At 43.3% G+C, this 14,918-nt stretch overlaps 1 protein-coding gene across 1 annotated transcript in view; it reads left to right on the top strand.

Annotated features, from left to right (window-relative positions):
- LOC124712201 (odorant receptor 43a-like) overlaps positions 1-14,918 on the top strand; it is an 85,178-nt gene that overhangs the window by 17,586 nt on the left and 52,674 nt on the right. The window contains exon 2 of the mRNA XM_047242498.1: positions 2,195-2,294. Coding sequence (XP_047098454.1) covers positions 2,195-2,294 — 100 coding nt within the window. The remainder of the gene's footprint in view (positions 1-2,194; positions 2,295-14,918) is intronic.

Genomic DNA, 14,918 nt, shown 5'->3' with positions numbered 1-14,918 from the left:
CAGGCAAATTTGTTGGCCGAGACATCAATAAGAGTTAACCATAACGTCCCTCAAACCAGTGTAGAACGATTCTGACCTTACAACACGAACAGTTATCCAGCTGGAAGATGTCATAGCCGTACGGGGAGTCCTCAAGCATGAAGCGATGCAGGTGGTCCGCAATAACATTCACGGAGTTCACTGATGTCAGGATGCCTTTAATTTCTATCATAGATCCCATGGAAGCCCAACTCAATGTACCCTATAGCATCATTCTGCCCTTGCTGGCCTGCATCTTTGGCGCGGTAGGTGTTCCATGCAGCCATTCGTCTGGATGACGGCGTGTAAGGATCGAACCATCGACCTGGTGTAGCTCGAAATGCGATACATTTGACAGGCGACACGTTTCTATCGATCCGCAGTGAAAACTCAGTGTTGCTATACCCACTGCAATGTTAACTGACGATGTCGTTGGGTCAACACAGAAACAGGCAGCGGTCGTGTGACGTGGAGCTCCGTTCTTAACAGTGGCCTTTGAAGGGTGTCCTCGGACACAATTGTGTCTGTACCAGCGTTGTAGTCTGTCATCAGACCTGCCACAGATCGCTACCTATCCTCGATTACACAGTGGGGGATCCTCTGACCTCTACATTTTATGATGAGACGTGGTCGCCCAGTACCATGTGGCTTACACGTTATTTCACAAGCCTTCAATCACTTTGCATAGGTGCTCACGATAGTAATACGCCAACAGGCGACAAGCTTCGCCATTTCAAAGGTTCTTGTTTCCATCCACAGTGCCAAAACAATGTACCTTCTGTCAAAACCGTATAGATCATTGGATTACCGCAATTGCGGCCCGCATCTTCTCTGTAATGACTTCCCACTGGTGTCTTTTCCGCTTACATTCTTTCCTTACTGCATCACGAGCACGAAACACTACCAGGAGCTATTCACCCTCGCGGTGGACAGTGGAAATATTGTTTTACCTCATCAGTGTACAGTGGTATGGACGGATGCATGAAACCCATCTGGGGGGGGGGGGGGGGGCGGGGGTTGTTCTGGGGAAAGAGACCAAACTGCGAGGTCATCGGTTTCATCGGTTTTTTAGGGAAGAACGGGGAAGGAAGTCGGCCGTGCCCTTTCAAAGGAACCATCCCGGCATTTGCCTGAAGCGATTTAGGGAAATCACAGAAAACCTAAATCAGAACCGTCGTCCTCCCGAATGCGAGTCCAGTGTGCTAACCACTGCGCCACCTCGCTCGGTAAACCCGTCTAGGGATTGGAGACCATAACAACAACGTATTTAACGAATGTCACAGATATTTGTACACTCATTTCACCTGTATCACTAGCGAATTTCTTCCTGTAGTTTCGTTTTCAGGCATCAAGTGTATATGATATCGTATCTCCAGAACTGTGTCTCGTAAACTGATGTAAATTTGCACGTACATTTAATGGTACGTATGAATACTGCCTGAAAAACATGTCGCGAATACAGTAAGTAAGAACTAATGAAAACGACATCATATCTGATGCGGGAGATTTACTGCGTAGACAGCAAAAGTGTAGAAAGGGATAAACTTCTACCATTTCATTATTTTATGGAGTTTATCAGCGAAAAGAAGTTTCGTAAGGTTCTGATGATGATGATTTATGGCGGAGGGAGCTAAATAGCAACGTCACGAGCGTCAAAGATTTGCAATTACGTGTAAAGTTACTTGCAAGTCACTATGTACCCTCATTCTTAAATTGGATATTCATCCAATTTACTGGGTACTCGCCCGTTGTAGGCTTCACTTTTTTCCCACCTGCATCCCCACCCCTATGATAGGCAGGTGTTTCTTACCTCGACAGCAGTTCTTTTCAGATAGTAAGTAATATGTGTACCAAGAGTGGTTGCAAACGGTACCACGGTTTAGGAGGCGATATGAAACATAAATACATTCTTATGTACGTACATTTTTATAGTGTGTTTGGATTAAGTTGTAAGTCCTCTATTACCTTAATTTAATTGTAACTTAACAATATGCTGTAATAACATACAGACACAAAATATAAGTTTCTTGAATTCACTTGCTAAATATTCGGGTTTCATAACTGAGAGGCTCAATTTTGTATTTGCCCCATACTTGATGGGTGGTATTCCTGCGTACATTTTATATATTTTGTGTCAGCAGCATATATAAAAATTTCGTCATTGTTCTTATTCCAGGTTCGTTGTACGACTGCAGAACACAATGAGCCCCATCGCAATGACGCAGTTCTTCTTCAGCGTCATCGTCGCTTGCATGGCGCTGTTTCAGGCCACATATGTAAGATTTTTGCACCAAACGGGACAATCCCAAATGATTTTTTTCAGCATAGAACACGGACAATTTTAGTGATCAACAATGGGGCTTCTTAGTAAGAGGCGGGTGGAGATGAACAAACCATTAAAACTGACAATGGAGAAAAGAAGATTTCTACATGGTGTTTAATCATTAGTACCACTGCTTTCGCAGCGTGCAGCCAGCCGGCGAGGTCGGCTTCTGTACCCGCGGTCAGGGTGATGGAACGTCCGCAGTAAATATACTACTGTTTGTTGCGTATGTTATTTCCAACATATATGACACAAACACTTGAAAAGAAAAGTTAAGAATGGTTGTTAGGGGTGACGGTAAGCAAACACGCACAAAAATCCATTTTTAGATATTTGCTTATTTGGAAAGCTGTCTATTCCCCGCATAAAAAAAGCTTTGTTTCATATAAATATCACAATTTTTTCACGAGTTGTGATTTTTTTCCTGATGCTCTCTGCGATTTGACATTCAAATATCCAAATATCACGCCTTCTTTTTTGCTCCATGCAGTGATATTCCTTGTATCTCATTTGCTGCTTGTGTTGTTTCATCGTGACAAGGTTTCCTACCTCATATCTACTATCGATACCCTTCCTTCCGATCGTGTTAGCAATTGTTAAGTTTCCGACATTTTTATCGGGAGAGCGAGCAGGCCACGCCATGCGTGCAACATCTTCCATTTCCAAGGAATCATAAACCGATCTTGTTATATGATGTCGATCATCATCGTCCATCAGTACGAAGTCTGGGTCAGCAAAACCTCGCAAAGGCTGCACATGCCTGACATCATTTCCCATTCCATGAAGAGATGTTCATGTGGTGAACATAATCCGTGCTCACAACACTAAGTGATCCACAGCGATATCGGTCTCTTTCCATAACGTCTGGGTCCCGAAATCGTGTTCCACGTTCCCTCCAGATGCGAATGCGTTGAGACTCACTCTACGGAGCAAATCGAGACTCATCTGTATAAAGAACAATGGCTCAATGTTCGCTCGGCCAGATGGCATGTTGTTCCCTTCTGTGAAGACACATCTGAGTTACGTATACAGCAGGTTTTCTAAAATAAAGGCCACGCTCTGCCGAAGCCTTCTAGGCAATGTTCGTCTTGATAAAACACGTCCAGTGGAAGCTGTGAGGTCAGGTGCCAGTTGTCGTGCAGTACTAAGGCCATACCATCGTGCCCTTACATCCAAAAAACGGTCCTCTCTTTCTGGTATCACACAAGCTCGGTCCTGCCCTGGTCTTTGGGGTATTGTTTTGGTCTCTCCAAATTGTGGCCACATCCGAGAAGCAACACAACGATTCACATTGAGCCATCATACCTCATCATTTTGTGACTGTCCTGTGTCCATTCTTCTTATGGCCCTCCACCACAGGGAGAGTGGCAGCATTTTTTTTTTGTGCCATACTGTACCGTCGGTGACTGTAAACTGTCGATGTGGGACTACCCGGCAAACACTACCCTGTTTGGTAGGTGCCCTAACCTGATCGTTGACGAGGTTGTCCGTTGACCGGAATACTACTTTCCGTGCGGAAGACGATTATATGTACATCTGTTGTCACATAGTATGATAATACAGTGAATTAGACGCAAGATACGGAAACAGCTGTTCGTTGCTTTAATTTTGGATACCAGTGAGTACGAAAGAGAACGTAAATTAGTTACAAACTACGGTGTGCACTCACTTTATTCAACATGTAAACATCACTACAGATATTCAGATTTAGGTTATGGTATGTCCGATATGCCTGGCATCATTGGCGATGCTGTGGCGCAGACGAACCGCGAAATTCTGGTTGACCCGCTGACGTGTGGGTATATCAATGTTGTCGATCACCTGCTGAACGGTTGTTTTCAGGTCAGCAATGGATTTGGGGTTACTGCTGTACACCTTGTCTTTAATATAGCCCCACAAAAGGGTGTAGCATGTGTTCAGATCCGAAGAATATGGCGGCCAATCGAGGCCCAAGCCAGTGGCCTATGGGTATCCCAGAGGTAGAATACAGTCACCAAAGTGCACCTCCAGGACATCAACACTCTCCTGCTTCAATTGCGACGAGCTCCATCTAGCACTAACCTACATTTACTGGAAATGGGGGTGACTTTGGACAATGGGGATGAAATCATACTCAAAAACCTTCATGCACTGTTCGTTAGTCACTTCCCATCAAGGATTATCTCACCAATTATTCCGTGACTACACATTGCACACAACGAAGTCACCTGTTGAGAGTGAAATGCTAATTCTCAGCCCCCAAACGCGTCAAATTTGCTTTTTCACAAACCCATACAAAGGAAAATGGACGTTTTCGCTCAAACAAACCATATTCACATCAAAGTCGTGTTTGTCAATTTTGGAGACAATTGTGTTGGCGAAACGCCACTACTGTTCCATGCCCCTGGGGCTTAGTGACTGACAGGTTTGAATTTTGTATGGGAAGAGATGCAAATCTTCAACAACAATTTGTAGCAGTGTCTTCTGGTTGTTTTTCATCTGTTGTGCATCTAATATGATCGATTTCCTGGGGATTGTCGGAAACACAGCGCTTGTTTTCTCGAAGTTTTCAGGCGTGTTCGCCCTTTTTGGACACCGAGACTGCCACCATTTTCGTCAAAAAACGCTAACCGTTCTCTCAAACTTACGAATAAAATTTTTGATTGTTAGCACACTTGGACCGGTTCTCTTCAGCTTCAACACGATCGCAAACTTCCTCTCAGCCACAGTTCCTCTGTTATTTTTCACACAGTAGGGCTCCACAAGCGCTATACGCTTGTGACATTTTCACGTGGAAGTGGCCGACAACAAGGCACGGGAGCAAGCACATGCTAATTCCCATCATGCCCCACATCCAACCGTGCAGATTTAACGTTCTAACGCAAACCATTCAAAAGTTACGAGGAATTTATTTCATATAGTTCAATAATAGTCACTTTTCCTTGTTCATCTAGGTGCAACCATTTCGTCCGAAAAGGTGAAGTGAGGGTCAATTTGTCTGCCGCATAACCTTTTAAAATTCCATTGACATAACTGCGAATTCTCTGCTGGGTCACCTGGTTTAACTATTGTACTGCAGTTATTTTATAGGGTCGCAGCTCCATAGCTGTTTGAACAGAGCCATAGGAAATACCCATTTGTTGAGAAAGGCGTAGAACTAAATTCCAAGGAGATTTTCCAGAGCATGTCCTATGCTATCCAAAATTTCTTTTGTGATTACTGTATTTGGTTGTCTATGTTTCCAGCAAGAACACTTTCCGCACCAAATTTTTTGACTAATCGATGAATTGTACACCAATTAGGAAACCGAACACCAGGAATTCCTCTTGAAATAATTTCCTTACTGCTCACCCTGATTGTGTACACTGGCAAGAATCATAGGTGAATACTGTTTGGCGAATATGATATTTTGTATTTTCCCACTTTGCTTGGAACATTTCCACTCAACACGCTGTGTACCGTTACCTAACAAACACACGCTATCTGAGCAAGACTTCCGCAGAAACAAAAGCCTCGTAGCGGCGAGCTGGCTGCCGGCAGGAGAAGAAAAAAATAGCCACAGGGCGGTTGCGCTAAGCACTGATCGCCGTGTATTTGTTTGGAGTTCCATTTCGCGTAGTTTGTTCATTCTAGGATTATTTCATTTCACTAAACCCTGTTCTTATATATAAAACTGTGCTACAGAGCAATATAATAAAGAAATGCAAAATCGAAAATATTTTTCAAAATCTAATGTGACGTAAATCTTTGATAATAAATTCAATTTTAAAGAAGTTAAGTTTCTGTATTCACTGTAAACTTACAAGTAATGTTTTTACACATTTGTTTTTCATGTCATTGTATTTATTTTTAGAGACAGATTTAGAAAACGAAAAATGTAGCATCAGTTAGTGAGCAATGAACATTTCTTTCAGCTGTAAGTGATCTTTGGTATGCTTCGTTTTTGCTCGTAGATTGTTTTGGTAATAAAATCTTATGAAAGAGGTTAGCAGTCCTTACGAAGCTGATGCTGCTAGTACATGATGACCCGTTGTAAGGTGCTTACTCAGGTTTTGCTTCGTCGTGCCTCGTGTGAAATCCCATTTACCTAAAACACTGCGAACAATTTCGAACGTAGATTTCTAAAGCCGTATTAACAGCTTCACAACTATGTATTTCTTTATTTTGATACGTGCAGTGTTCATTTTCGCATTGTGTTTTATTACTCATTTCTAATCGAATCTGTGATTCTCTAGTGATTAGCGCTCTCTCGTCACTCATGTCATACGGTGGGATCAGAAACCATTATGTTAGTCCCCGATCTTACCAGTAGAATCGCGTAGTTTGCAAGTTAAGGTAATTGGTTCATGAGATCTATTCTGCAGCTAAGATCCCACAAAATATAAGCACCGCCGGAATAGCGTGACTCTTTCCTCTTTAACTGAATAGTTTCATGTATCTGCATCTACATCGTACTCGGCAAGCCACCTAATGGTCCGTGGCGGAGGGTAATTTTGGTACCACCATCTGATCCCTCCTACCCTGTTCCACTCGTGAATTGTGTGTGGGAAGAATGATTGAAGGTAAGCATCTGAATTGGCTCTAATTTCTCGAATTTTCTCCTCGTGGTCAATACCAGAAATTTATGGGGGGGAAGTAATATGTTCTCTGACTCCTGAAAAGTGCTATCCCGAAATTTCAGTAGTAAATCTCTCCATGCTGCAGAACGTCTGTCTTGTAACATCGGCCAGTGGAGTTTGTTTAGCTTTTCCGTAACGCTCTCTCGCCAGCTAAACGATCCCGTGACGAAGCGCGCGGATCTTCGTTGGATCATCTCTATCTTCTCTATCAGTCCTACGTAATAGGGATCCCAGACAGATGAACAATACTCAAGAGTCGGGTGAACAAGCACATTATAAGGCACTTCGTTCGTGAATGAGTTACATTTCCTTATTTCCTTAAGATTTTTCCGATGAATCTGAGTCTTGTGTCTGCTTTTCCCACTATCTGCTTTATATGGTCATTCCACTTAAGGTCGCTCTGGATAGTTACGCCTAAATGTTTTACGGTAGACGCTGTCTCCAGCTGGTTGTCATCAATAGTATAGCTGTACAGCAATGGATTTATTTTCCTATGTATGCGCAATATGTTACATTTATTTAAGTTTAGGGGCAACTGCCAGGGTATGCACTATTGGTCAACTCTCTGCAGGTAGTTCCGCAAATTCTTATTATCATCTGGCGTTGCTATTTTGTTATAAACAACTGTATCACCTGCGAATAGCCTTAAAGAGTATCCGACGCTTTCTACTAGACCATTTATACATATTGTGAACAGCAACGGTCCTATCACACTTCCCTGTGGTATTGCCATTATTACATTTACTTCTGTAGATTTAGTTACGTTAAGAGCGACGTGTTGAGTTCTATCTGCAAGAAAGTCTTGAATCCAATCGCAGGTCTGCTCTGATACTCCGTAAGTTCGTATTTTTTTCACTAAACGGCAATGCGGGACGGTGTCAAATGCCTTACTGAAATCAAGGAACACGGCACCAACCTGAGCGCCGTTGTCCACTGCGCTGTGGATCTCATGGAGGAACAGAGCGAGCTGAGTTTCGCAGGACCTCTGTTTGCGGAATCCATGTCGATTTTTATAGAGGAGCTGTTCTTTTTCCAAGAATTCTTGAGCATAAAACATCTTCCATAATTCTGCAACAGATTGACGTCAACGATATGGGTGTTAATTGTATGGGTCTGTCTTACGCCCTTTTTCTTAAAAACGGGAATGACCTGCGCTTTTTTTCCAGTCGTTAGGTAACTTTCGTTGCTCAAGTTCTTTCGCATAATCCTTATTGAATCTTATAGCTGCTTTTCAATTCCGTGATTGGTTATCTCTGTATCTGCCATTTCGACGTTCGCACGACGATTGAAAGAAGCGACAGTGTTACGATCTTCCGCGGTGAAACGACTTCGGGAGACCGAATTAAGTATTTCGGCCTTCTGTCTGTTATCTTCCGTTTCGGTGCCAGTGTGGTCGCTGAGAGAATAAATAGGTGATTTTGACCCAGTTATTGATTTTACATACGGCCAAATCTCTTAGGGATTTACTCAGGTCGGTTGACAGCGTCTTACTTTCGAAATCAATGAATATTTCACTCATTGCTCTCCTTACGCTCATTTTCGCTTCGTTCAGCTTTTGTTTGTCAGCTAGGTTTTTACTTGCCTAGAATCTGAGATGATAGTGCTCTTTGTTTACGTATAGTCTTTCTAACAAGGCTATTAAACCATGGTGGATGTTCCCATCTCTTAAAACCTTACTCGGAACATAATTGTGTAGGGCATATAAAACGATGCATTTGAATTTTTTCCACACCATCACCTAATATTTGATGCTGACTGCTGAGATATTCTGAAATTAGTATCCTGTCACCCTTGCTGAGCAAATATATCTTGCAACCTTTCTTAACGTTCATTGTAGGACGTATCGTCATAGATATATATAATACAATAAATATCTATAATACTATCTTTGCACTATAACCTTCAATAAGCAATACTAATTGTGGGACCTTTCCTTGGATGAGGTGCTATCTACATTTAATTTAACATTGTAATTTTCTTTCTTCGAACTGAAATTCATGGCATTAGTTTTCCTTATGTTCAATGTTACTTTATTGCTTACTGACCAATCGTGAACTTCCTTGAGAGCATCATTTGATTTCTCCGCAAGGAGTTCTCTCGTTTTCTCAGTGGCTATAACGATGTTGTCTTCAGCGAAGAGAATTTTTTCAACGTGAGTAACACTACTGGGAAAGTCATTGATGTATATCAGAAATAGTATTGCTCGTAATATGCTACGCTGTGTAATTCCTATATTAATGTATTTTGGTTATGATAAGAGTTTTACTAAATGTCTTGATCTATTTGAAGTATGTGTTATCTCTACACTTTGTACCCTATCAACTAGGTATGATCAAAACCATTCATTAGCTACGTCTCTTATTCCTAATACTTCTTATTTGTTTAGTAGAATCTTGCGGTCAACTATATCAATGGCCTTAGAAAGATCCAAAAAGATGCCTGTGACACACTCATCTTTGGCAAGAGCATCAACTACAACCTTTGTGAATTCTACTATGGTTGACTGCATATTTTTGCCACTTCGGAAACCAAACTGTGATTCGCTTAACAAGATTGTATTTATTCGGGTTATTCATTAATCTGTCGTTCATAATTACTTCTGTTATTTTTGAGAATGGTGACAGCAGGAAAATAGGCTGGTAATTTTCTATGTCTTCTGCATTACCTTTCTTAAGCCAAGGTACAACTCTTGCCTGTTTTAACTGCTCTGGTAATGTTCTCGATGTGAAGGATTCATTTACTATACTTCTTAAGGGGCCTTGTATAAGCTCTATGCATTGTTTCAGTACACACATTGGTACTTCATCTAAGCCTACTGACTTTTTATTTTTTAGGTTAGGAACAGTTTTATTGACTTCGTTCTCTGTGCTTGGAAGTGACATCATTGTGGATAGTGCAACATTATTTGCTGGTGTTACATTATTTGTTTAGGGAAATTTTTGCTGTAACTTCTCTACAGTGCTTGAAAAATGCACATTTATATACACTCCTGGAAATTGAAATGAGAACACCGTGAATTCATTGTCCCAGGAAGGAAAAACTTTATTGACACATTCCTGGGGTCAGATACATCACATGCTCACACTGACAGAACCACAGGCACATAGACACAGGCAACAGAGCATGCACAATGTCGGCACTAGCACAGTGTATATCCACCTTTCGCAGCAATGCAGGCTGCTATTCTCCCATGGAGACGATCGTAGAGATGCTGGATGTAGTCCTGTGGAACGGCTTGCCATGCCATTTCCACCTGGCGCCTCAGTTGGACCAGCGTTCGTGCTGGACGTGCAGACCGCGTGAGACGACGCTTCATCCTGTCCCAAACATGCTCAATGGGGGACAGATCCGGAGATCTTGCTGGCCAGGGTAGTTGACTTACACCTTCTAGAGCACGTTGGGTGGCACGGGATACATGCGGACGTGCATTGTCCTTTTGGAACAGCAAGTTCCCTTGCCGGTCTAGGAATGGTAGAACGATGGGTTCGATGACGGTTTGGATGTACCGTGCACTATTCAGTGTCCCCTCGACGATCACCAGTGGTGTACGGCCAGTGTAGGAGATCGCTCCCCACACCATGATGCCGGGTGTTGGCCCTGTGTGCCTCGGTCGTATGCAGTCCTGATTGTGGCGCTCACCTGCACGGCGCCAAACACGCATACGACCATCATTGGCACCACGGCAGAAGCGACTCTCATCGCTGAAGACGACACGTCTCCATTCGTCCCTCCATTCACGTCTGTCGCGACACCACTGGAGGCGGGCTGCACGATGTTGGGGCGTGAGCGGAAGACGGCCTAACGGTGTGCGGGACCGTAGCCCAGCTTCATGGAGACGGTTGCGAATGGTCCTCGCCGATACCCCAGGAGCAACAGTGCCCCTAATTTGCTGGGAAGTGGCGGTGCGGTCCCCTACGGCACTGCGTAGGATCCTACGGTCTTGGCGTGCATCCGTGCGTCGCTGCGGTCCGGTCCCAGGTCGACGGGCACGTGCACCTTCCGCCGACCACTGGCGACAACATCGATGTACTGTGGAGACCTCACGCCCCACGTGTTGAGCAATTCGGCGGTACGTCCACCCGGCCTCCCGCATGCCCACTATACGCCCTCGCTCAAAGTCCGTCAACTGCACATACGGATCACGTCCACGCTGTCGAGGCATGCTACCAGTGTTAAAGACTGCGATGGAGCTCCGTATGCCACGGCAAACTGGCTGACACTGACGGCGGCGGTGCACAAATGCTGCGCAGCTAGCGCCATTCGACGGCCAACACCGCGGTTCCTGGTGTGTCCGCTGTGCCGTGCGTGTGATCATTGCTTGTACAGCCCTCTCGCAGTGTCCGGAGCAAGTATGGTGGTCTGACACACCGGTGTCAATGTGTTCTTTTTTCCATTTCCAGGAGTGTAGTCTGCAAATTGTTGTGAATCATTTATTACCTTATCCCCCTCCCTTAGCAGTATGTTATTCTCGGTTTGTTTGCCTCTCCTCGTTTCCTCTTTTATAACATCGCAGACTGCTTTGCTTTTGTTCTCTGCGCTACATATTCTTTTGTCATTAAATAACTTTATTGCAGCAATCAACATCTTCCTATAGATCTTCATATTCGTATTGGTTTCCTTATACACTTCATCCGAGCTTTGCTTTGCTAGTTCCTTTGAAAAATCTTTTATTTTGATTTCTGATAGATGTCGTTTCTAGGGTTGTAGTTTGGGAAATGATTCGCTGCCAGATTTTACTGTTGTTGTTTGACAGAGATGGTCTGATAGTCCGAGATCTTTTACAGCCACGTGATATTTGTGGCCACATGGTCAATTACTGATGCAGGCATTGTAGTAACCCTTGTTGCACTATTGACCATCAGGGACATGACAAATTCAAGGATATTTATGAGGGTGCTGCTGGATTCATTTATGATATTAGTGTTGAAGTTAATGTTCCCACACAGAATTATGTCGATCTTTGTACTTGAGACTTTACCTAGAACTTCAGTTAATTTATTGAAAAAAGTGCCCACACTACCATTGGAAGATCTACACACACATAAAATGATTAATTTCTTGGTGATATCAAGCCCTGTTAATTCAAAAGCTGATATTTCGAAGTGTTTGTCTTCACTTGCTGTATTGAGGTCGTATCTTGATTTGAACTGTGTTCCTTTTCTGAGATAAATGCATTATCCTCCACTGCTTGAAGCAGTTTTGCAGTAAGAGTTTGCCATTTCATACGATGACAACACTAAATGTTCGATTTCTGTCTCTCTACACCAGTGCTCAGTAACACAAACTACTGTGCAGTTCAAATATTGGATCTCAACTTCTAATGGTCGTGGTTTATTTTTTATTTATTACGTGTTTTGTTGTCGATGGGACATCAAACTAATCTTTCTTCCTTCTCCCTGACGCCTACCAATTCCTGCATGAGGACCCAAAGTTAAGGACAAAGAGAGATACGGTAAGTTGGACTGGGATTCATTAGGATGAGGTGATACAGAAAAGTCACAATCACTGCTGCGTGTTTCGTAGAAATAGGCTAATCTTCTGCCAGATGATAAAACAGAATTCTGGATATGGAAAATGTGGAAAACCACTGATACGTGGGTTATGTAGTTTTGACGTGTGCTACGTATTCGTCGGTGCTTCTATGAGTATGATACAGTATGTAAACAGAAGGGCATGTAGTATCATCGACAATGACATAAAACACTGTCTTACTGTGTATACAGTCCTAGTACTCCACGTTGTACCCCGCATTGCCCAGGTATTTATTTCTTTCAATTATGTTTTATTAGTCCATCTCGTTACTCTGCGTCTCTCTGTCATTGCCCTCCTCCCTGTCCACCTCCTCTATCCCCATATTTCTATGTCCTCCTGCCCCTCTCTGCCCATCTGCTACTTCAACACCTGCTGCCCCCCCCCCCCCCCCAGTTGCCACGTTTCTGTCCACCTCCTCATCACCCATCACCCCCCTTATCTCCTCCTCACTCCATTTATTTCATCCTCCTCTCTGTCTGTCTCCTCCTCCAATACCACCATCCATCTCTTCCTCCCCCCTTTGTCCATCTCCTCTGATGCTCTCTCTATCCAGTTCCTCTTACCTTTCTCTGTCCATTTCCATCTCCTCATCCCTCTGTACGTCTTTCCTTCCACCCTCTCTCAGTACATCTGGTGCTCCACCCTCTCTCAATCCTTCTCTTCCACCTCCCTCTCTCTGCCCATCTGCTCGTCTTTTCTTCCTCTGGTCATCACCTTCCTCATCTCCCTGTCAGTTTCCTCCCTTTCTCTGTTCGTTTCCCCCCTCCTCCTCGGCCAGTATCCTCTTCCTTCATATCTCTATGTCCTCCTTTCCCCTCTCTCTGTCCATCTCCTCCACCATTATATTCGTGTCTATGTCCTCCTTCAGTTTTCTGTCTGTACGTCTCTTCCTCCCCCCCCCCCCCCTTCATCTTATCATATCACACCAAAAGAAAATGGCTGGTTCTAAAGCCGACAGTATTTATTTCCAGGTAGTGAATAATATGTGTACCAAGTTTGGGTGAAATCTATCCAGGGATTTGCCAACATCTTTGTTGATATGTGTGAATGTCACACATATTTAACACATATTTAGTGAAATGTAGACTGTCAGTTGCGAGAAAAGCTTTTCGGCAGACGAGAAATTTATTAACATCGAATATAGATTTAAATGTTAGAAAGTTTTTATGAAGATTTTGCTCTGGAGTGTACCCATGTATGGAAAAGTGCAGATTAAACAAAATGATAATAGTGCCTTAAAAGAAAGCTATATGAGGTACAGACATTGAAGTGTTATTACTCAGTGGATGAATTCGTGCAGGACAAACTGGAAATTTGAGATGGGGACAATGTGTTATCCTTACAGTGTAGTTATTTATTATAGTGCTATTATTTATTAATGTAATTGATCTATAAATTTTTGACATGTCTCCTGTATGCAAACCAAATGGATAGCAAATGTACGTCATGAGATGAATTAAACACGATTCACAATTCACTAACATGTCTAACATAGAATGTTTCATGGCTACAGTTGTTTACTCCGATGAAGTAATCAATGACTCTCTACTTCATTTGTGGTTCAACTTTGGTGGTCGGTAATGTGAATTACTGGTTCAGTTCTTCGGCTGACAGAATAGGATCAGCTGCAACTTTTGGTTTGCCTACATCGAGACCATGCAGGTTTTTCCATAAGACAGCTGGTATTTCTGTTATTGGTTAAGGTATGGGCATGCATGTTTCGCAGTTTCATTGCCTGTTCTGCTTCTGTTTGTATAAAATTATGACCGCCTGTGTGATCGCGTGTTGTTTCACTTCTCAGAGGGAGTACAACAGAGATTATACCTAACATGGATTCTAAAAGTCCTTAACAGAACTGCGTAAGTATGGGGCGTCATATGTTTACGCACAGGTCAAGCAATTCGCGCAAACAACGGGACGGTGGTTTAAGGGCATGAGGGCCTGGTATGTGTCACACTTGGTACAGGTCAGGCAAATTTGTTGGCCGAGACATCAATAAGAGTTAACCATAACGTCCCTCAAACCAGTGTAGAACGATTCTGACCTTACAACACGAACAGTTATCCAGCTGGAAGATGTCATAGCCGTACGGGGAGTCCTCAAGCATGAAGCGATGCAGGTGGTCCGCAATAACATTCACGGAGTTCACTGATGTCAGGATGCCTTTAATTTCTATCATAGATCCCATGGAAGCCCAACTCAATGTACCCTATAGCATCATTCTGCCCTTGCTGGCCTGCATCTTTGGCGCGGTAGGTGTTCCATGCAGCCATTCGTCTGGATGACGGCGTGTAAGGATCGAACCATCGACCTGGTGTAGCTCGAAATGCGATACATTTGACAGGCGACACGTTTCTATCGATCCGCAGTGAAAACTCAGTGTTGCTATACCCACTGCAATGTTAACTGACGATGTCGTTGGGTCAACACAGAAACAGGCAGCGGTC

This window comes from Schistocerca piceifrons, chromosome 8 (genome assembly GCF_021461385.2).
Source record: "Schistocerca piceifrons isolate TAMUIC-IGC-003096 chromosome 8, iqSchPice1.1, whole genome shotgun sequence".
In the NCBI taxonomy this organism is placed as follows: domain Eukaryota; kingdom Metazoa; phylum Arthropoda; class Insecta; order Orthoptera; family Acrididae; genus Schistocerca; species Schistocerca piceifrons.
Note: the sequence above shows the minus strand (reverse complement) of the source record. Positions and strands in the feature narration are given on the sequence as shown.